Source organism: Ambystoma mexicanum, chromosome 9 (assembly GCF_040938575.1).
Source record: "Ambystoma mexicanum isolate Mex_15411 chromosome 9, UKY_AmexF1_1, whole genome shotgun sequence".
Taxonomy (NCBI): Eukaryota; Metazoa; Chordata; class Amphibia; order Caudata; family Ambystomatidae; genus Ambystoma; species Ambystoma mexicanum.
In genome coordinates, this window is record NC_090931.1 from 108,252,539 (window position 1) to 108,273,295 (window position 20,757).

The 20,757-nt window shown below is 47.2% G+C and overlaps 1 protein-coding gene across 8 annotated transcripts in view; it reads right to left on the reverse strand.

Moving 5' to 3' along the window:
* Positions 1–20,757, reverse strand: part of LOC138487712 (adiponectin receptor protein 2-like) — a 1,243,553-nt gene that overhangs the window by 1,000,272 nt on the left and 222,524 nt on the right. For 3 of the 8 annotated variants that reach the window (XM_069614255.1, XM_069614256.1, XM_069614257.1), the window contains one exon: positions 17,336–17,455. The exons of the other annotated variants lie outside the window; for them this stretch is intronic. In XM_069614255.1, the coding sequence (XP_069470356.1) occupies positions 17,336–17,455 (120 nt within the window). The remainder of the gene's footprint in view (positions 1–17,335; positions 17,456–20,757) is intronic. 8 annotated transcript variants of the gene reach the window in all.

A 20,757-nucleotide genomic window follows, 5' to 3' on the forward strand; every position in this document is an offset into this window, starting at 1 on the left:
CTTTGATGTGGGTTCTGACATGTTCTGACATTCTATATCCCCTGCTTTTGACTGGCAGGCAGTCACCAGTGAGTATCTCATGCTGTCCCCAAGGGGTCAAGCCTGGTGAAAGTGAGAACAGGGGGGCAAACTGATTTAACATAGCATTGCACTCCTCCTGTTGCTCAGGGGTCAGATCTGAAGAGAGATTAACTCCTTCAACCTTTTCGTCCAAAGGTAAGCCTCTCAGGAGGTCAGGTAGAGCTTCACTCTCCTCCTCCTGTTCTGATGAAGCTAGAAGCAATGCTCCTACTTCTGGTCTAGAGACATAGGCTTTGAGGCGGTTGGTGTGGAAGACTCTGGGAGCTTCCCTGGGTTTGCCCAGATCCACCAGATAGTTGACCTCTCCAAGTTTTCCCACAACCTTGAAGGGTCCCATCCATTTGTCTTGCAAGGCCCTCTGCCTTGTTGGAAGCATAACTAGAACTAGCTGGTCTTGAGTAAACTCAACCATGTTAGCCTTCTGATCATGCCAATGTTTGATCAGAGCTTGGCCAGCTTTCAAGTTGTCACTTGCTTCTGCCATCATGTGGGACATTCTCCTTCGGAGACCTATCACATAGTCAGTCACTCTGACTGGCTTGGGGGAAGGAGCACTCTCCAACCCCTCCTTAATCAGGGCCAAGGGGCCTCTGACGGGATGGCCATAAAGAAGTTCAAAGGGAGAATAACCCACTCCCTCCTGAGGGACTTCCCTATAAGCAAATAGAAGGCATGGCAGTAGAAGGTCCCACTTCTTCTTAAGGGGTTCTTCTAAGGCACCTATCATGCTCTTCATGGTTCTGTTAAATCTTTCTACCAACCCGTTTGTCTGAGGGTGGTAGGCGGTTGAGAACTTGTAGGTGACTCCGCAGGTTTTCCACATGGCCTTCATGTAGTTGGACATAAAATTTGTCCCCCTGTCAGAGATCACCTCCTTAGGAAACCCAACCCTGGTAAAGATACCAAGGAGGGCCTTAGCCACAGCCTGAGCTGTAACAGTCCTCATAGGAATTGCCTCAGGGTACCTAGTAGCATGGTCTACTACAACAAGGATAAACCTGTTGCCTGAGGAGGTTGGGGGATCAAGGGGACCAACAATGTCAATCCCTACCCTCTCAAATGGGACTCCCACAACTGGGAGAGGCACTAAAGGTGCCACATTCTTGGAACCAACCTTACCAGAAGTCTGGCAGGTATGGCAGCTCCTGCAATATCTATCTACTTCAGCCCCCGTCTTTGGCCAATAAAAGTAGAGAGAGCGCCTTTCCTTGGTCTTCTTGAAACTCAAGTGACCAGCCAAAGGAATCTCGTGGGCTGGTTGCAAGAACTGTTGTCTGTTCTCTTGGGGCACTACCAGGCGTTGGTAGGCTCCAGGTTCAGATTCAGTTGGTTCACTGTAGAAGAGGCCATCTTCCCAGTGTAACCTATACTTCCCAGGCTCTTGCCCATCAGCCTGAGAAGCTGCCTGTTGGCGAAGGCCCTCCAGAGTTGGACATTCTCTTTGTCCCTTACGAAAAGCTGTCCTGCTGGGTCCACTTTCTGCCAGTAAAGACTGCAGCTCAGGATGGTCAGCCGGGTCCAGGTCTCCAATAAGTTCTGGGCCTCCTACTAGCTCTTCTTCAGAGTCTAGTTCAACCAAACAGGGTTGTACCTCCCTCTCAGCCTCAGCTGGAGGTGGAGTTACAGGTGTAACTTTGGACAACCTCGGGGACGTCCTTGTTGGAAGCACTGGAGTGCTTGCTGTAGGCTTTTTCCTAGGAGTCTTGGGTGGCCCCTTTGCTCCTGATCTGGTAGTTACTGCAGTAAGTTGCTCCAGTGGGAGAGGAGTGATTTCTGTCATCTCCTGAGATACACCTCGCAGGGTTTTCTCTCTTGCAGATTTGGTGAGCTCCTGTAACCTTTTACTAGGAGGTCTGGGGGTATGTGACAACTCCCAGAGCTTTCAGGTCATTTCCTAGCAGAACTCTTCCTGGCACTTCACATTGTATACTGACAGGTATCTTCTCATCCAGTGTAATGATATGGCTGTGAACTGGTAACTGGGGACACATCTGCACAGGCCCTCCAGCTAACTTGGTGAGGCATTTGGGTGCCTTAGCAACATCCTCTGCCTTGAAAAATGATTCATCCACCACAGTTATGCTGGCCCCAGTGTCCCTGATGGCAGGAGTCTCCTGACCATTCACGTGGACACTGTCCTTATAATACTCATTAGTATTATCTGGGATAGAATTATACACATCTAAATTTTGTTGTTCCCACAACCCCAGAGAGACTAAAGAAACACTGGCTGAGACTCCAGTGGGTTCATCAGCCAGTAGTAGAAAGTTTCCACTTGCCATAGTGACTTCCTCCTCTGGAGCGAAGGCTAAGGAGACAAGTTGGACCCCTGAAGGTTTACCCTTACATCTGGGATCTCCTTTCACATGGTCAGTAGCCTTACAAACATAACAGGCCCCAAAGGTCCTTTGGAATGGAGGCTTGTTCTGACCTCCTTCTGGTTTAGCACCAGAAGGTATACTACTCTGCTGTGGTTTCCCAGGTGGCTTACCCTTATGGTTTTGTTTGGGGCCCTCTTTGGAATTACGATTATTAGAATACTCTTTGGAGTCTTTCTTAGGCTGTCTTCACTCATCCTTCTTCTGAGTTACCCCAGAATCCTTGTGAGTAGCCCTGTTGGCAACCCACAAGTCAGCAGCCTTAGCTAGTTTCCTAGGATCTAATTCCCGTGAATCAGCCAAGTGCTGTCTGAGCTCAGGAGAGCAGGCATCATAAATTGACTCCATCATGACCAGATTTTTCATTCCTTCATAAGTGTTCACCTTGTAACCCTTAATCCATCCCTCTACGTTTTTCAACCCTTCACACACCCAGGTAGCCCAGGGGGTACCATCATGCTTTTTGAGGCTCCTAAACCTCTTAAAATACTGGGAAGGGGTCTTCCCAAACCTAGCTATCAAAGCTAGTTTCACACATTCATACTCTTTCCTATCCTCCTCCCCCAACTCCATTACCACATCAGTTGCAACAGGGGGAAGCCTAGAGAACAACCAGGTGAGTAACTCATTACCTGTGATGTTCTGGAGCCCATTATTATACTCAAACATAGACAACCAATCCAACACATCCAACTTAGGCTCATACATACCAATCAATTCCTTAGGCATCCGGGATCTTTTAGGACTGGAACTTCTAGAGGAGCCAGAGAGAAGCATTCTCAACAGACAATTTCTTCATTTCTAGCTCATACTTGAGCTCCATTTCCCTTAGCCTCAGTTCTTTGTCAGTTTGAGCATTAAGTTTCTTGTACTCTAATTCAAGTTTCATTTTCTCTAGTTCAAAGTATTGAGGGCTAAATGTGGGACCTGGCAAAGGTCCAGTAGGTACAGCTGGTAGAGCAGACAGAGGCCTAGAGGGACTATCTACAACAGTTTCATCCTCCTCTTCTGGTTCTGACCCAAGATCATCAATACTTTGTGCCATATCAATATCATTGCTGCTTTCTACATTTGCTGGAGTGATAAGTTCCTCTGGACCATCCTCCAGACTTTGGTTTTCTAACAACCTTTCTATTAGCTCTATTTTCTTTCCTTTAGTCATGAGATTCTTATCCTTACAGAGAAGTCTTAGACAATCAGCAGTTTTTGTAGCAAGGGACTCTTGACTATAACTTTCCATAGTAGACAGGTTAAAAATGACTTTTTCTTTCTTGTGCTTAAGCTTTGTGGTTAGTTGCACTAAGGTATCTCAAAAGTACTCTAAAGTGTATACTCAATACAGATCCCACTGCTGTACACCAGTGTTAGGCAGAAACCTGTGCAGTTCCCTCTGGGACCACTGCAAAAGATTTAAGTCTACAGGTGTTGGCAGTAAACCCACTTGGTAGCAGTCTGTACCACACAGATTCACTGTGGTAGCTGTGGCTGAGCAGTCAGACTTCCCTCAAGAAGAGTTAGGCAGTATACAGAGGATACATAATAGGTACAGAGGCACAGTAGCACAAGCAAACACTGACCAGAGCTAGGTGTAAAAGTATAGACTTATTTATTAAAGGTACACTCATAAATTACACTAGCACGATAGAAAAGATAAGAAAGTCAAACACAGTTACTATTACTCATATGTACATCCCTAATCATTTGTTGGACAATTCTAAGTTAACCCCACTTATTTCCAAACAGAGGCGAGCGCTTAACGTTAGATGACACTCCAACAAGTATTACCAAAAGGGAGGGAAAAGGCAGAAATAAAGAGAGCATTAAGGTAAAACACTTTTCACATAAGGTTAGCAAAGACAGTTAATGGTGGAACAAGGAGAATTAGTTCGGGGCCCGCTTTAGAGGGAGCCAGGCGAAAAATGTGCCCAAGATCACACAATGTCATCAGTCTTTGCAGGTGAGAGAAAAAGGTTTTACTACGGTTCTGGAAAGTTTAGTTAGGGTGTCCCAGACCTACCCAGGTTCGAGAGCCGAGGGCTAAATCTACCCCGTACAATCGGTGGCAAGGGAGGCCGGGCGGAACACAGTACCTTTAAAAGTGGAAAGGATCCTCCAGCGGTGGTAGTTGTTCCTGGTAGTGGGTGTAAGTCGCGGCGTCGTCCAGGGGAAGAGGTGATCCCAACGTGGAGGAAAGCTGCAGATCGTTGCACTACCAGGGAAGAGACCAGCCGTGGAGTTTTCCGGTCACAAAGGATTTTTACTCCTCTTTCGCGGTTGAGGTAAAAAGTGGTATCCCGGTTGCCAGGGTGCTTGGCACAGGCAAGGCAGCCACGAGATGCTTCGGGACGGCGAAAAGAAGGCAGCAACTGGTTGTCCCCACCAGTTAAGGGAAGAAGACTCTCCGGCGGGAGATCTCCTCTGTCGTCGGGAAAAGTGGTGAGACGGTTCTGCAGGGCTTCACCGGTGGTGTCGTCTTGGCAGGTCGGCTCGGCTTCTCCCTCTTCGGCTTCTTAGGTCCTGTGGCGACTTCTGAAGAACCAGTCCCAAAAACCCTGCTTTTATGCAGCAAACCCCCATTCATACAGCCTAGCTGTCACTCAAACATGCTAAGTGGGGTGCGGGATGGCTCACCACTTGGGCCAATCACACTAGAGTGCGACATGAGTTGGCAAGGCAACTCAGTCCAGGGTGCCTAAACCCCCTCCCACACCCCCCTGTGGTACCCAGACAGAATGGCACCACTTTGGAGGGCTTCTGTGCAGAAGCCCGCCAAAAGTGGAACAAAGGCTCGACTCGGGTTCAGGGTTACTGAAGTGAACCTAGACGCCATTTTGGCAGCGAGTTCTGGCAAAAAATCCCAACCGGTGAATTTATATTAAATAAATAACCCGGCGGTATCTTTAACATTGCACCAAAAAGTGGTGCATTAAAAACAATGGGAAATCCCATTGGGAAATATTCTGGTGGAATATTTCCGTGGTATCCACTGCCACCAGCCAGAACTCGGCGAGGGGGGACGGGACAGTACCCCCTCGACAACAGACCCAGGGGCAATCTAATTGCCCCTACCAGTACTTCCACAGTAAGATGGTTTGTACTGGTTAAGTTCCTAAATTAAGACTAGTAAAGTCAATGGTAACTTTACAGACCCAGGGAGACAGTCAGTCCCAGGGTGTGGAGTCTATGTTTGGGGGTCTCTAGGACACCCCTCTGCTACTGCACTGAGGGTGCCGTGTAACACATATTCAAAAACCAATGATGGCCTATGGGGAAAATTACCCCCTAGCCCATAAGCACACAGCAAGTCACAGAAACACTCAAGTCATGTCCAAGAGTGAGGGTAAAAGAGTCTCACTCTTGGCAGGAGAAAAAAATAAACCCCAGAAATCCAGCAAAGCTGCTGGGGGACTCACTAGGTTAGGAAATTCAGCCTAAACAGAGAATTCTTCCTAACAATGACCAGGTTGGTGATGGCTTCTATGAAGTTGTCGACGAAGGTTGCATTGTATGTCGGTCTGTGAACCAGAATGAATGTGATGTTAGTTTTTGCCTTCGCCGATAGGTGTAGGACCATGGTTTCGTAGTTGATGTTGAGAGGTTTGCCTGTTTTTATTTTCAGGTGTCCTTTGAATGCTATTGCAAGGCCTCCTCTATTTTTACTGTTTACCTGAAGGAATTTGAAATTGATCGAGAGGCAGCTTTGGAGTGCGATTTTGTAGTTGTCGTCCAGCCATGTTTCTGTGCTAAATAGGATGTCAATGCTGTTGTCGCAGAGGAGGTCTAAGATCTGTTCAGTGTTTTGGCATGGATCTTGCGTTTATTAGGTTTCAGTGGATTTTAAAGTGTAGTTTGGTTTGTGTTTTATTGTCAGCCTTGTTTTCTGAGTGGTGTTGCGATTTTTTGGAGGTGTTGGTACAGTTGTGTCTGGGTCGTCAAAAAGTTTTTCTAGGTTCAGTTTTGGGTTTTTGTTTTCATCAGGTTCCTCTTCAAAGTTGTGTGGCTGTCGAGTGGAAGTTCCTCTTGTTTTGGGGATGTAAGGTGTTAGTGCGTTGATTAGGTTTTTTTTTTATTATTTCTGCTGTTGGTTCATACGTTGGGTTGGCTCATTCTGGAGACTGGTAGGTATGGAGTTGGGTAGAGGAATTTCTCTCTTCTCTTAGCGTTGGTTCTGTTGACGTTCCAGTCTGTGGAAGTGTGTTCTGCAGTTGTGAGTCTTCGGTGGTGTTCAGTTGTGTTTATTCTTTCTGCACTTTGTCTTTCCTTTGGTCCAGTTTGTTTATGCAGCATTTTGAGCTTGAGCGTTTTTGTTGGTCTTTATTTCTGTTAGTTGATGCCGAGTTGGCATTTGCTTTGGTCTGGCTGTCTTGTGGCGCTTTAATGGATTTAGGGGATTGTCCGGTACAAGTATGGGCTCAGTCCGTTGGTGGCCCTGTCAGCGGACACTGCTGGCTTGTTCAGTCACTGTCTCGAGTAAGGTAGGGGAGGTTTTGCTAGGGTTACATTGCAGGGGCACGACAGCAGCTGTACCAAAGGTGGGTCTCCCTGGAAGAGGCTTACTGCAGGAAACAAACTATGTGGTGTGAAGAAGGATATAGCTGGCAACTATAGAATTGTCCTAATGGGTGCAAGCTGACAGTCACTGTCATTACATGGAGCGCGACCCAATAATCACTGCATAACTCCATAGTTATCAGTCAATCACTTTATCACGGGAGAGAGGCCAATAGCTAACAATGTATTTTGAAATAGGGCACAGCTAGATTTGAGAATCCTGTATAGGGAGAGAGTGGCCTATAGCTAACAATACAATTTGACTACCAAACAACTGAGTGAAGTAGTAGTGAAGTGTAGTAGACACCAGTAGATTTGAGAGTCCAGTATAGTGGGAGAGAGGCCTACGCCTGACAGGGCAAATGAGTGCAGTACCAAACACAGCTAAGTTTGAGACAAAGTTGGGCAATTGACTGACACACTAAGCCCAGCTATGTTTGAGAGTCCTGTACAGTGGGAGAGAGGCCTATGCCTAAGAGCAATTGAGTGAAGTGCTAAACACAGCTAGATTTAACAGTGTGGGGGAGAGGGAGGCAGCGGAAATATTCAGTGTTTAGATCAGTTTCATAAGCAGCTAGGCTTCCGGGGTAGAGTAATTGCTCTACTCCCCACCTAGACCACTACTACCATACTGGTTCTAGTCGTTGCTGGTTGACGGCTGGCCACTACCCTCCCCTGCTGAGAACTGCAGACACGGATCTGTGGGAGCCACCCTTTGCCTTCGGGCCCTTTGCTGCCGGGGCTGCATGGGCAGAGGGCTGCCCTGGGAAGGTCAGATATGACCTTGGTGGAGAGCCAATCATGGGTGGGGGCTGGTTGGGAGGAAGGAAGCAGGAAGGGACTCAAGAGGAGGAGATGCGGGCACAACGGAGGCTTGGAAAATTGAACTAAATGCAATTTGGGCAAACTTTACTAAATGCAATATGGGCAAATGGATGCTCGAAGGGAAAAACACTCACCTGCCTGAGAGTAGGAGATTAGACTGGCTGAATTTCAGCTCTTCCTTCTCAAAGGAATTCTCCATTTTCTAACTTTCCCCCAGAAGCTCAATGTCACCTGAGCCCTGGTTCGCTCTAGGCATGACTATTGCAACAGCCTCCTCCTGAATCTACCTTCTTTCACTCTGCGACCCCTCCAGCTAATCCAGAATAGGGCAGCAAGACTTATCCTTGGCCTTAAACCCAGGGACTGCACCTCTCCTGCCCTAAAATGTCTTCACTGGCTCTCGGATGCTGCACAGATTAAATTCATATCCTCTGCATCAAGCACAAGGCTGTCTGGGCCCGCTCTCTCTAGACCACTACGTTCATCTGGCACCAACTGTATAAAGCATTTCGATAAACAGACCGTTTGTGGGTCGAGCCCTTTCCTTAGCTGGCTTCCTCCTATCGACAGCCTCCCGTCCATCTGTGCCTTGAGCAGGACTTTCTTAAATTCTGAAAGCTCAAGACTTTCCTCTTTACCTCCTCCTTCCCACCTCTGCTAATCCCTTAGTTGCTGTAATTGGTGTCCGGGGCCGTTATGCATCCTCTGGGCGGGCCCCTGACCTCCCACTCAATGGCCCCTGCTCCTGTCTACCATCAGCACAAGCCTTTGCAACCCTTCGCCCTGGAGGTTCGCACTTACACCTAACATGGGTCCAGGCCGTGTAGCACTCAACATTCCAAGCACTTCATCTATGGCTCACCCATGAGCTCGGACTCCCCAACACTTAACTCCTCTACCCTCTTCCTTGCTGCACTTGCACATTCTGAATACTCAAGGCATTGTAGGTTTGTTCTTTTTTCCCTCTGCTGCTTTAAACGTGTTTGTAATGTGTTTCACCACCTTGCTCCTTCCCTTCACCCTCTGGACGCTTTGAAACAGGATTTTTCTTGCTGTATATGCGCCCAACAAGCAAACAAATAACCATTCAATTAAGAGACCTTATTGGTGGGTCTGTATCACCTTTAGCCTGGGGTCGTGAGATTGGTGTATGCTAAACACATGCACATGCTTTGGTGTTCCCTGGCAATTCCACTCTATCATTGTTCCTGCCACTGCAGGCCGAAGGCTCAAGTAATCCATCCAACATCGTGAGGTCAGGGACAGGCACAATGGTGGCCAGGTGATACCACTTGGACTGTCAGGGCTTTGAGTAAATGCACCCACCCGTGAAGCACAAATTCATGCGGTGCGCATATGGGTCCGTGTTCCCTCCTTGTGGACATCTACTACGCTTCAGGCTCAGTTCCACGGCCCCCCAGAGGGTTTGGATATGAGGGACACTAGAGGAAGAATCCTGCTCTACATTCGGATTTGTGGATGGAGGACAGGGCAAGTGGAAGAGTTCCTATATATGCTGTATTACGTGAAAAACGTTCCTCAGGCCGAATTTCTTCCCTCTAGCCCCATGTCCCCCCCAATTGTGTGATAAGGCACTTTCCTTCATTTCTCATGAATTCTATTTCTGGGGGGACTACTGCACAAAATCCTTTTACCTGAAGACTGCACTCCAGTTTCATGCCCCGCCCACCCCCCCCCCCACCTCTCCAGGATCTTCTCAGAAGTGACTGTCACACTAGAGAAGCATTTTCAAGTGTCTTGGCAACTTGTACTGCCTTTTTGTTCAGCAAATGTGTTTCTTAATTAACATTTCAAGGTGGATGATGTTATGTATAAAAAGGTCCATTATAACATTCAACCTTTCCCTTCCGCACCTTTAGCCGGACTTCCTCATCCATATTCATTTCTTTTATTGTAGATTTGGTTTATAGTAAACCTAAATACAATAAAATAACAACGATATAGCAGCAGATTCAAGCAAAATGCTCAAATACAACACACATTACATTAACACAATTCTATTATTAAATTATTCAATGAATAGCTATCCCAATGTTCAAAGACATTAGGCACATCTAACAAAGGTGTGTACCATTCCTGTACCCCACGCCTAAAAGGTTTCTGTAGAACTGTCTATTCACCACAATGGATTTTTTTCTCTTCATCAACTTGTAGGCAATGTAGCGGATTCATTTTGTGACCACTCATTTATTCCAGTTTAGCAAGTGTACACTTTTAAACTACTATATGCATTCAAACCCTAGGCTCTAATAAATTTTGCTACAGCAAATGAAACCAAATTAAGTTCAGCAAATCTTCATATTAAAGCAGCTCATAGATTTCTCTCTCTGAACGGTCAGTGTTGGTTTCAGCCACTTATGTAAAGCATCTGCATATCAGGCAAAAATTAGGAAAGATGTACCGTTTGCATTATGGGTTTATCAAACTGCCATTTTTTAAATGGGTATGGAGCATGGACAGCTGCTGCTCTTTCCATCAACTCTTTGACCTACGCTCTTGCCTCTGGACATCTTAAGGCTGCAAACCTTCAATGACTCATCCTCAAATAAATTTAGATCACTAGGTTGTGGTTTATAGTGTTAAGGCAGACATGTGTGACAAGTGAGTTGAGCAACTCAGATTTTGTGTCCGAGGCGTGTACCTTTGCTACGCGAGGCCTCTGTAAATGCACATAAGGCTTTCGCAACGTATCTTGGTTTGTGAGGACACTTCTGATGCAGGTTTGCATGCTCTCTGGCGGCCTGTTGCGATGGACACTGAGAAGGTCTTCTGATGACGGGATGCTTTCAAAGGCATATGTTGGCATATGGTGTTTTAAAAGCCTTTTGGTGACTACGGTGTTGCAAAGCAGGTGGCCATATGCTTGAACTGGAGGCCTCTGTTGATGCACACTCTTTTTGAGTGCTGCTAGTGACAAGCTATGAGGAGTCTATAAAAGAATCCTTTCATTTGCAAAGCCTAGGTTTTCTGAGAACTAGCAGGACGTGCTGTACATAGGGTTTCTGAAATGACCATACGAAGTGCCAGAGTGCCAGAGCTTGCACCAGGAATCCGCAGAATCTACTGCTACCCTGCAATATTCCTTTGATGCCCAAAAGCCCTTTCCATCAAACTATGATTTGGTCTCCTGTGATATAGTACTGTTATTTTCTAAGTTTGTAAAGATGTTGACTTGTCACTTGTTTCAATCGCAACTGCATTCAGAATAATTTGTACTTCGTGGATTCCATGATTATAAAATGTTTAATTAAATTCATTCACCTGCATTGGTCTACCTTCCTCTACCATCCTCTAGGTTTTTTACTTGGCCACTCGGCTCATGCAGCTGTACGGTTAAGAAGGGAGTAGTTTCTTACCTGTAACTCCATTTCTCCAGCGTTGGTATCTTTCATGGATTCACATGCTTAGAATATTCCCCGTCGTCAGACTGGGAACCCTCGGTACACATATATAGTCGTTTCCTATAGGAAAAAACTTCCAACACTTGTGTGTCCTATCCACATCTACGTCCTCTCTGGGGCCGTTCACACATGCCCCGTAGGACGTAGTGGTATAAAAGCCCCGCCCCCGCGGGTCCCGTCAGATTTCGGCCCCTCCAAAGTAGAAAGGAGAACCTGCTTATGCACATATCTTGCACATTGCATTCCGGGGAGGCTGGTGGGCGCATGTGAATCCATGTAAGATACCAACGCTGGAGAAATGGAGTTACAGGTAAGAAACTACTCCCTTCTCCAGCATTGGATCTTTCATGGATTCACATGCTTAGAATAGATTGTATAGCAGTATCCTAAAAGAAGGAGGTGAGAATGCAATGTAACATACACCACAAAAAACACCCCAAAACCTAATATATAGGCACGTAAGCAGCAACATATTTTCTGATATATATATATACATATATATATATATATATTGCTCAAAACAGACACACTAAAGAACCAGAATAGACAAGGCAAAAGACAAAAGCTTAACCGTTTTCGGCTTACCTCATTGAAACAGATGGCGCAGAACTGCCCTTCCCATCTGTACTTCATCCGCATGCTGCCTTTCCAGGCAGTAATGGCGTGTGAACGTGTGTGGGACTGACCATGCCGCCGCCTGGCAGATGTCTGTCAGAGGAATTCCTGCCCACAGCGTTGTGGAAGAGGCTGTCGATCTTGTGGAATGGGCTCTAGGGTGCCCTTGTAGGGGTCTCCCAGCCTTGGAGTGACTAAAAGCAATCGCCGACGAGACCCATCGAGCCAGTCCTTGCTTGGAAATTGCCTTTCCTCTCGTCGACGGCCCGTATGCGTGGAACAGCTGTCTGGTAGTTCTGAGTTCGTGTTCTTTGCAGATAAAATTTCAACGCCCTTTTCACATCTAGAGTATGAAGAGCCTTTTCCGCCGTCGATGACGGGGTCGCAAAGAAAGTAGGGAGAACAATGGTCGAGTGTTTGTGATAGACCGTCGGAACTTTCGGGACGAAAGTAGGATTAGTTGATAGCACCACTTTGTCCTTAAAGAATCTCATATATGGAGGGTCTATGACCAATGCCTGTAGCTCCGATACTCTTCTAGCTGACATAATGGCAATTAAGAAAGCCAGCTTCCATGACAGGAACTGCATGGATGAAGAGGACATTGGCTCGAAAGGTGGCTTCATTAAGGCCGCCAACACCACATTTAGACTCCATATTGGTGGGAACCGCTTCGTTGGGGGAAAAGTTCGAAAAAGACCCCTCATGAAATGTTTCACCAGTCTGTCGCTGAATAACGGAGAGGCCTGTCTCCTCCTCGTGAACCCTGAGATGGCAGCCCGGTGCACCTTTATGGATGACGAGGATAACCCACTCTACGCCAGGTGAAGAAGATACGGTAAAACTTGTTCTGGAGTTACTTCTAAAGGCCGTATTTCATGCTGCGTTCGACACCACATACAGAACCTTCGCCACTTGCAGATGTATGACTTGTTGGTGGAAGGAGCCCTAGCCGCCTGTAGAATTCTCTGGCAATCCGACAAAACTTTCAAAGTGCCAAATTCCGAAAAGTCAGGAGCCAGGCCGTCAGGTTGAGGCTGTCCGGATTGTGATGCCACACCGTTCCCTTGTCCCTGGACAGGAGATTCGTAACCTTCTGGAACGTTATCGGTTGTTCCAACGACAGATGCAGCAGGTCGGAAAACCAAGGTTGTCTCGGCCAATACGGTGCCACTAGAATGACCCGGCATTTGTATCTGCGTATCCACTGTACTGTTCTCCGTATAAGGGGAAACGGAGGGAAGGCGTACAGGAACTTGTCTGTCCATGGAAATGAGAACGCTTCCCCTAGGGATCCTTTCTGAGGCCATCTGCTCGCGAACTGCTCGCATTTCTTGTTTTCCTTCGTTGCGAAGAGATCCACTGAGGGGTGACCCCATCTTATGAAGATTTTCTGCAGCTGAATGGTGTCCATCTCCCACTCGTGTATCTGGGCCATGCTTCTGCTTAGGGAATCCGCTTGGACGTTCTTCACTCCTGGAAGATGATGAGCCACTATAGATATGTTGTGTTTCAAAGCCCAATGCCATACCTTTTGAGCCTCCCCAGACAGGGTCCTGGACCTCGTGCCGCCTTGTTTTATCAAGTAGAACATGGCTGTCGTGTTGTCTGTCAGCACTCTTACTCTCAACCCCTTGATATGTGGGAGGAATGACCTCAAGGCCCATCTCACTGCCCTCAGTTCCAGTACATTGATATGTAGGAGTGATTCGGTCGGTGACCATCTGCCCTGGGTTTGGTAGTTGTCCATGTGTGCTCCCCAGCCTGTCAGGGATGCGTCAGTGATGATGGTTCGCTGAAATTCTGGTTCTTGTAGAGGTACCCCTCTGTCCAGGTTGTGAACGCTTTTCCACCATTGGAGGGCTCGGATGATTGTCGTCGTCGACGGTTACCCTGTCTGACCACCGACCCGTGACCTGCTTCCATCTGTCCGCTAGGAATTCCTGAAGTGGCATCATGAACAATCGACAGTTGGCTACTAGATGGATGCAGGAAGCCATGGAACCTAGGATCGCCACATACTTTCTCACTGAGAGTGTGCCATGTAAACGTAGTTGACTCGTCAGTCAATTGATCTTTGACATTCTGTCTAGGGAAGGTTTCACTATTCCCGACTGGGTTTCGAATTGAGCTCCCAAGAACTTTAAGTTCTTTGATGGCCTTAGAGAGGACTTTCCGAAGTTCACTGCGAACCCCAGTCGTTGCAGAAGCTGTAAGGTAGCCTGTACGCTGTCGTTGGTCGACGCCGAGGAGGGTCCCCTCACAAGTCAGTCGTCGAGGTACGGTTATACATGATGCCCTTTCTTTCTCAGCCAGGCTGCCACGGGTGCCAAACATTTTGTGAACGTTCTTGGGGAGGATTTGAGACCAAACGGAAGCACTGCGAATTGGTAGTGTGTCCGACCTACCATGAACCTCAGAAACTTTCTGTGTTTTTGACACATAGGTATGTGGAAGTACGCGTCCTGTAGATCCAGCGACGCCAAAAAATCTCCCACTTGAATGGACCTGATTACTTCCTGCAGCGTGAGCATTTTGAATTTTTGGCTCTGTAAGGTCTTGTTGAGGTCGCGCAGGTCGAGAATGGAATGCCACTTTCCGTTTGGCTTTTTTACCACAAAACACCGTGAGTATACCCCTTGGCCTTTCTGCGATGCAGCAACCAATTCTATGGCACCTTTCTGTAACCTAAGTGCTACTTCCTGCAGCAAAACGCTCAGATGTGGTTGGGGTAGGAATACCGGTGGACATTTTGGAGGTTTGCATTTGAATAGTAGCAAATGTCCGTACCTCACTGTGTCCAACACCCACTGATCTGTTGTGATGTCCTCCCATTCTTTGACGCAGCTTGACACTCTTCCTCCCAGAACGGTGCGCTTCCCGTCATTGCTGGTCTTTTTGTTTGTTCGTCGACGAGGGATAGGCCGGTCGTCTCTTGAATGACTGGAAATTTCTGCGCCAGCTTGAGTTTTGAGAGGCGCGTCTATATCCCTGGGAAGGGTATGCTGATCTGCCAAAGGATCTATCCCTGGATGCAGAGAATCTTGAATTGCCCGATGCCCCTTTAAAGGGATGAAAAGATCAAAAAAAATTTCCACTTTGAAGGGCACCCAACAAGCGTGCCGTATCCGAGTCCTCCTTCATGCCTTTCAGGGCCTCATCCACCTTTTCTCCAAAAAGAAGGTCACCTTCGAAGGGCATGTCCAATACTTTATACTGCACCTCGGGCCTGAAGTTGGTGCACTTAAGCCAAGCCTAGAGTCTAAGAACAACCCTGTTGTTTACTTGTTTAAAGCCCGACTCCGCCAGGTCCACCGCTATGTTAATTGCATGATTCGACGCTTCTTCGCCCTCTCGTACCAGAGACATAGCCGTTTTTCGATGTTCCTCCGGAAGGTGGTCCAGTATAGGGGCTAGTCTGTGCCACATTTCCCTGTCGTACCTGGCGACAATAGCCAAAGAGTTGGCTGCTTTCACAGTTGTAGCACCCACGGATAGTACCTTCTTACCAAACACGTCTTGGCGCCTTGCCTCATTATCCGGAGGGGTAGAGCACTTGTGTTGGGCCCTCGCTTTCCTTGTCGCTGCTGCCGACACCACTGAGTCAGGTGTAGGTTGGGACGAAAGACATTTCGGGGTAGAGTCTGGCACTTTAAACTTCTTTTCAATGCGGCCTTTGACGGCCGGTTCAGAAAACGGTTGACGCATGGTTTGAACACCCTCTTTCCAGACATGATCTAAAATGGGTATTGAGAATACTGATTCTTACCCATATGGTCGAACAGAAAACGGTCCTTTTTCTCCTCCTGCTGGACCAAGCCAAATTCCTTGCATGCCTTTTCCATCATTGAATGAAAAGCGCCAATATCGTCTGGTGGAGACGGGTGAGTGGGGCTCTTTGGTGTTTCCAATTCAACATCCGCCACCCAGGATGGATCCCTAGATGGAGACAGGGAGATATCCGATACCGATTCTCGGTCAGATACAGAATCCGACAGCTCACCCTCCTCGACCACTAGAGTCACCGGAACTCTGGTTGTTTGGGTTGGACGATGTGACGGGCCTGGCTCGTCGACGGGAGGCGTTGACGGGTTCACTGGTGGAAGCCTTTCATCCAACGATTTCAGCAGCGAGTGCAATGAGGACAGGACCTCCATGGACAGGGCCGATTGTGAGTTTGAAAACTGGGTAAACACCTGAGAACAGGTTGCTCCTGATGGTGACTTGGCTCGGAGCCCAAGATCTTCCGGGCCCGCAATCCTGAAGCCGTCGTCTTCCTTCGAGGAAATCGACGCTGCTTGTTCCTGCAGTAACGTGTCCGGCAACACCAGATCAAAAACCTCTGGTCTCCAGGCCTGAACTTCGGTCGACGAGGACATCGTCGTCGTCAGCGGGTTGATGACGGGGGAAACCAACTGCGTTAGAGGCAGTGAGGACACTGACTGGTTCGTCATCGTCGACGGTGGGCCTGCAGGTGGCTTAGGCGGTCCCGCCTTCACAGAGCTCTCCCTGCGCTTTTCCGACTCTCTACTCGTGGCAGATCTATGAGGATCGCCCGAGGAGGATTTTGGCCTTTCCTTTCCATGTTTTTTCGACGATGAAGACTTTTTTGAAGATTCTTTTGAAGAGTCTTTGGAAGAGTGGCTTCGTGGAACATCCTTTTCCGCCGGTCGAGTTTTCTTTGCCGGTGGTTCCGACGAGGCTGAACGGCGCGGGGCCCCCGATGTTTTCGTCGAGGCCACGCTGCGCACGGAGCCAACCTCTGACTGAGGATATGCTCCCGCCCCGTCATTTAACCACGACACCAGTCTCCGACTCCGATCTTTCAGGGTTTTCTGGGAAAAACCTTTACATATTTCGCACTGGTCTGCCGAATGGTGAGGGTGGAGGCAATATATACAATCTAGATGGCCGTCCCCCTCGTAAACCTTTTTCAATCTGCAAGTGGGTCACGGGCGGAAGAGCGGTTTGCCCGACATCCTGGTAAGACCAACAACCTTTCGATCAAAAAACGAGTAATTTCAACAATACCCTAGAAAGTGGAGACTACGCGAGGAGATCCCACTATCTTTGGAGACGGTTGAAATCTGACGGGACCCGCGGGGGCGGGGCTTTTATACCACTACGTCCTACGGGGCATGTGTGAACGGCCCCAGAGAGGACGTAGATGTGGATGTGGATAGGACACACAAGTGTCAGAAGTTTTTTCCTATAGGAAACGACTATATATGTGTACCGAGGGTTCCCAGTCTGACGACGGGGAATATTCTAAGCATGTGAATCCATGAAAGATCCAATGCTGGAGAATTTCAGCTTGCTCTTCTATGCACTGCAGGCAAAAAGGCGAAGACTTTTCCAGCTGGGAATATGGCCCATGTAAACAGAATCAAATCAACACCTTTTAGAAGGCAAATAAAATTACATGACATTCCTTTAAGACGAGACGACACATCAGATTCTTACCTTGCACATAAACTCCTCTACTCGTTCCATGGCATGATGGGCCTGCAATAGTGGGGCCATGCCCATGAACCCCTCATCTTCATGTACTGGCTCATCGGGACAGTCACATTCCTCTGGGATCTACAAGTAGAATAAATAACAGTCAGGGATACAATGGTAATGACCCAAAAGGTAGGGTGTTAAGGTCACATTACAAACAGACATGGACAGCTGAAAATGCCAATTGTTTTCTGCCCACCCAGGGACCAGACACAGCGACTATACAGAAAGTCAGTTTGCACCAAATAATTTTTTAACATCCAGCCTGCCGAGTGCTGCAGCAACCCATTAAGAGTGTGAAGAGTTAAACATTCAAGATTGGTGCAAAGAATCCTTGCCTGAATCCTTTCTCCCAGATGTTCCCCTCTATGATGGGAAACTGTACGACAGTGATTAATGGAGCGAAGCTGTTGGATGAAGGTATCAGCCACGACTCGCCAAGATTAAATATTGAACCCTGGAGAGTCCGATACCAGTTCCAAAAGGTTTTGGGGACTCCACTCACTAGCTTGGACAGCTACTCTAATTCAAGGCAAACATTGTGTTTCCGTAAGCAGCAAAACCTGCCTCATCAATAGTCTTTCTAATGTTTTTTGTGCCCCCAGGAAGCTCCAAGTACTGAAAACAAGACATGAAAGTGCTAACATTTTTCTGATTGATTACACGCATTGCCTGCTAAATTATAACAGTCAGCTGCAAGCCAGCTCAAGAACTCAGTACAGCTGCAACCCAAGGACATGTGAAAGTTTGCCTTGCTTACAAACCTATGAAATATAGCTTCCACTTCACGCGCAGCCCTGAAGCAGTCCTTGGGTGGTGGGCCACCTCCCATCATTTGCTGCTGATTGCACATCCATCCCTTACCTTGATCTTTTGGAGGCATTTGATTATAGTGTGCCATGGCAGTCTACTGGAATTAATTGAAATGGTTAGAGAAGTCTGACATTTAAACCCTTTCTAACCAAGCAAGGCGCTCCAATACCTCTACCAAATGTGGTGAGCTCAGGTCGAACACCTCCAATACTTTAGGTATACCACAAGTCCCGAATAATGATCTTTCGGAGTCAGGGCATACTTATTCAGTCATCGGACACGCCCACATTTGTGCATATATGATATATGGCATTTATAACGCGCCTGCACACAAGTGATTCTAGGTGCGATGAAGTCGCAACAAATAGTTATGAGCAGGCATAAACATGGGACTGAAACTCCATTAGCTTTCTTAAACCACAAGTCATGCACCCAATAGTCCCTCTATAACCAAAAAATGATGGGTGGAAAGTTTTGAATTAATCTCAACCACTGGCACTGTTCTAGGCAAAATTCCACACCATTTTTTAGCCTGTCGGCGCCACTGCAAATGGAGGCCAGCCATATGCAAACTAGCCAGGTACTGCCGCCAATGGGAGCAGCCCCGCCCGAGCTTCTCGCCAGTTCCCCACCGATGGGGGATGATTGCCATATTCTGTGCGCCATTCTTGTGACAGAGCGCGGTGCATATCGCTTATGGCCCTACCAGTTTCGTTTGGGGGGGGGTGGTTTGTATGTAAATATGTGCTCTGCAAAGCGCTTTGGATTAAGGCGCTATATAAATACATGTCATTACTGTATAAGCATCTTCAATGTATTAAAGCCTGGAAGGCTGCAACAAGGATACGTCCATGGGGGGGAAAAAAGCCCTGCATTGAACCAAGGGTGGTGTGATGAATCCTACAGAGTCCTCACAAAAACCCTACCTAAAGTCTCCTCCCAGGTGGGCTGGGAATGCAGCAGTTACCTGATCCGGACCATGGGGGGTGGTGTTAGCCAGGAGGATCATCTGTGAGGAGAAGAAGATCTGCAAGGGAACGGTAGGACTCAGTTGGGAAGAGACGTAGTATTTTCTTCCTCAGAGGAAGTGTCAGTAATGCTGAGTCTGTAATGTCCTGTTTCCAGAAGAAGTTTTTCTTTCCCAAAGCGAATTGTCCTAATGAAGGTAAAAACTGTTCTTACTCCCCCAAGGTTAAGCATAATTGTAGAGGTGAGAACTCCATGTTCAAAAGGGGAATATGAAAGATGAATCTTTGAATATTACTATATTGGCTTCTGAAAGTGATAGTTTCACTAAAGAGCAAAACCATTAAGTAAAACCTTACAAATACTCCCTTTAAAAAGGGCTTAAGGATAGAAGAACAAGTTACTTACCAACTGTAAAGTTCTTTCGACTGGATGTTCCTCCCACGTATTCCTCACCTTGTGATAATTCGTTATCTCCAGGTTCGCTGCTTTGGAAAAAAATTCCTCGGCAGAGGGGGCTGTGCTCAAGGTCGTGGCGTTGATTGTCCCTCGACAGACTCCGTACCGTGTCGACGTCACCGATGGTATAAATAGCTCGAGCCGCGCCCATTGCTTCAGTTCTGTTTTTTCGATGAAATATATCTAGGAGGAACACCCAGGCGTGCCCCCTGACAGATACATTCTTCGTGAGAGGAAAGTGTAAGAAACGTAAGAAACGTAAAACTGTACTGTGGAGTAGGATGGGAGGGTCGATGAGGAATACGTGGGAGGAACATCGTCGAAAGAACGTTACAGTTAGTAAGTAACTTGTTCTTCGAATGGATTGTGTCCTCCCACGTATTCCTCATCTTGTGATAGGCTCCCATAGCAGTATCAATTTTGGAGGCGGGAGTACTAATTTCAGTTTTCGTGGACAGAATGCAGAACTGCCTTGGCAAATAAACCCTCATTATAGGAGGCAGTATCCAAACAATAATGTCTAACAAAAGTATGCATTGTTTTCCAGGTTGCAGCTGCCGGGACTCCCCTCTTTAGAGCCGCAGAAGTAGCCATTCCCCTTGTAGAATGGGCACAAAGCCCACGTGGTGGTTCTTTTCCAGCTAATTTGTAGCATTCAACTATGGCTAATATGATCCAGCGGGAAATGGTCTGTTTTGTTATGGATAAGCCTAATTTATGACCAATATAACCCACAAATAGTTGGTCATCTTGTCTCAATTTAGCCATCCTTGAGATGTAAAAACTAAGAGCCCTCTTGGGATCTAGTCTGTGTAATCTCTCCTCTTCCTTGCCCAGATGAGGAGGAGGATAAAAAGTTGTTAGTACTATTTTTTGTGACAAATGGAAGTCCGAGACTACTTTTGGCAAGAACGAAGGTTTAACTTTAAGGACTACCTTATCCTTATAAAAAAATAGTATATGGTGGTTTGCATGAGAGAGCCTGAAGTTCGCTAACCCTGCGGGCTGATGATAGGGCCACAAGGACAGTTTTTAAAGTTAAAGCCTCAATGGACATGAATGCAGAGGCTCAAAAGGTATGCAAGTCAAGAATTTTAGTACTAAATTTAAATCCCAAGTTGGTACATGAAAAGGTACTGTAGGGT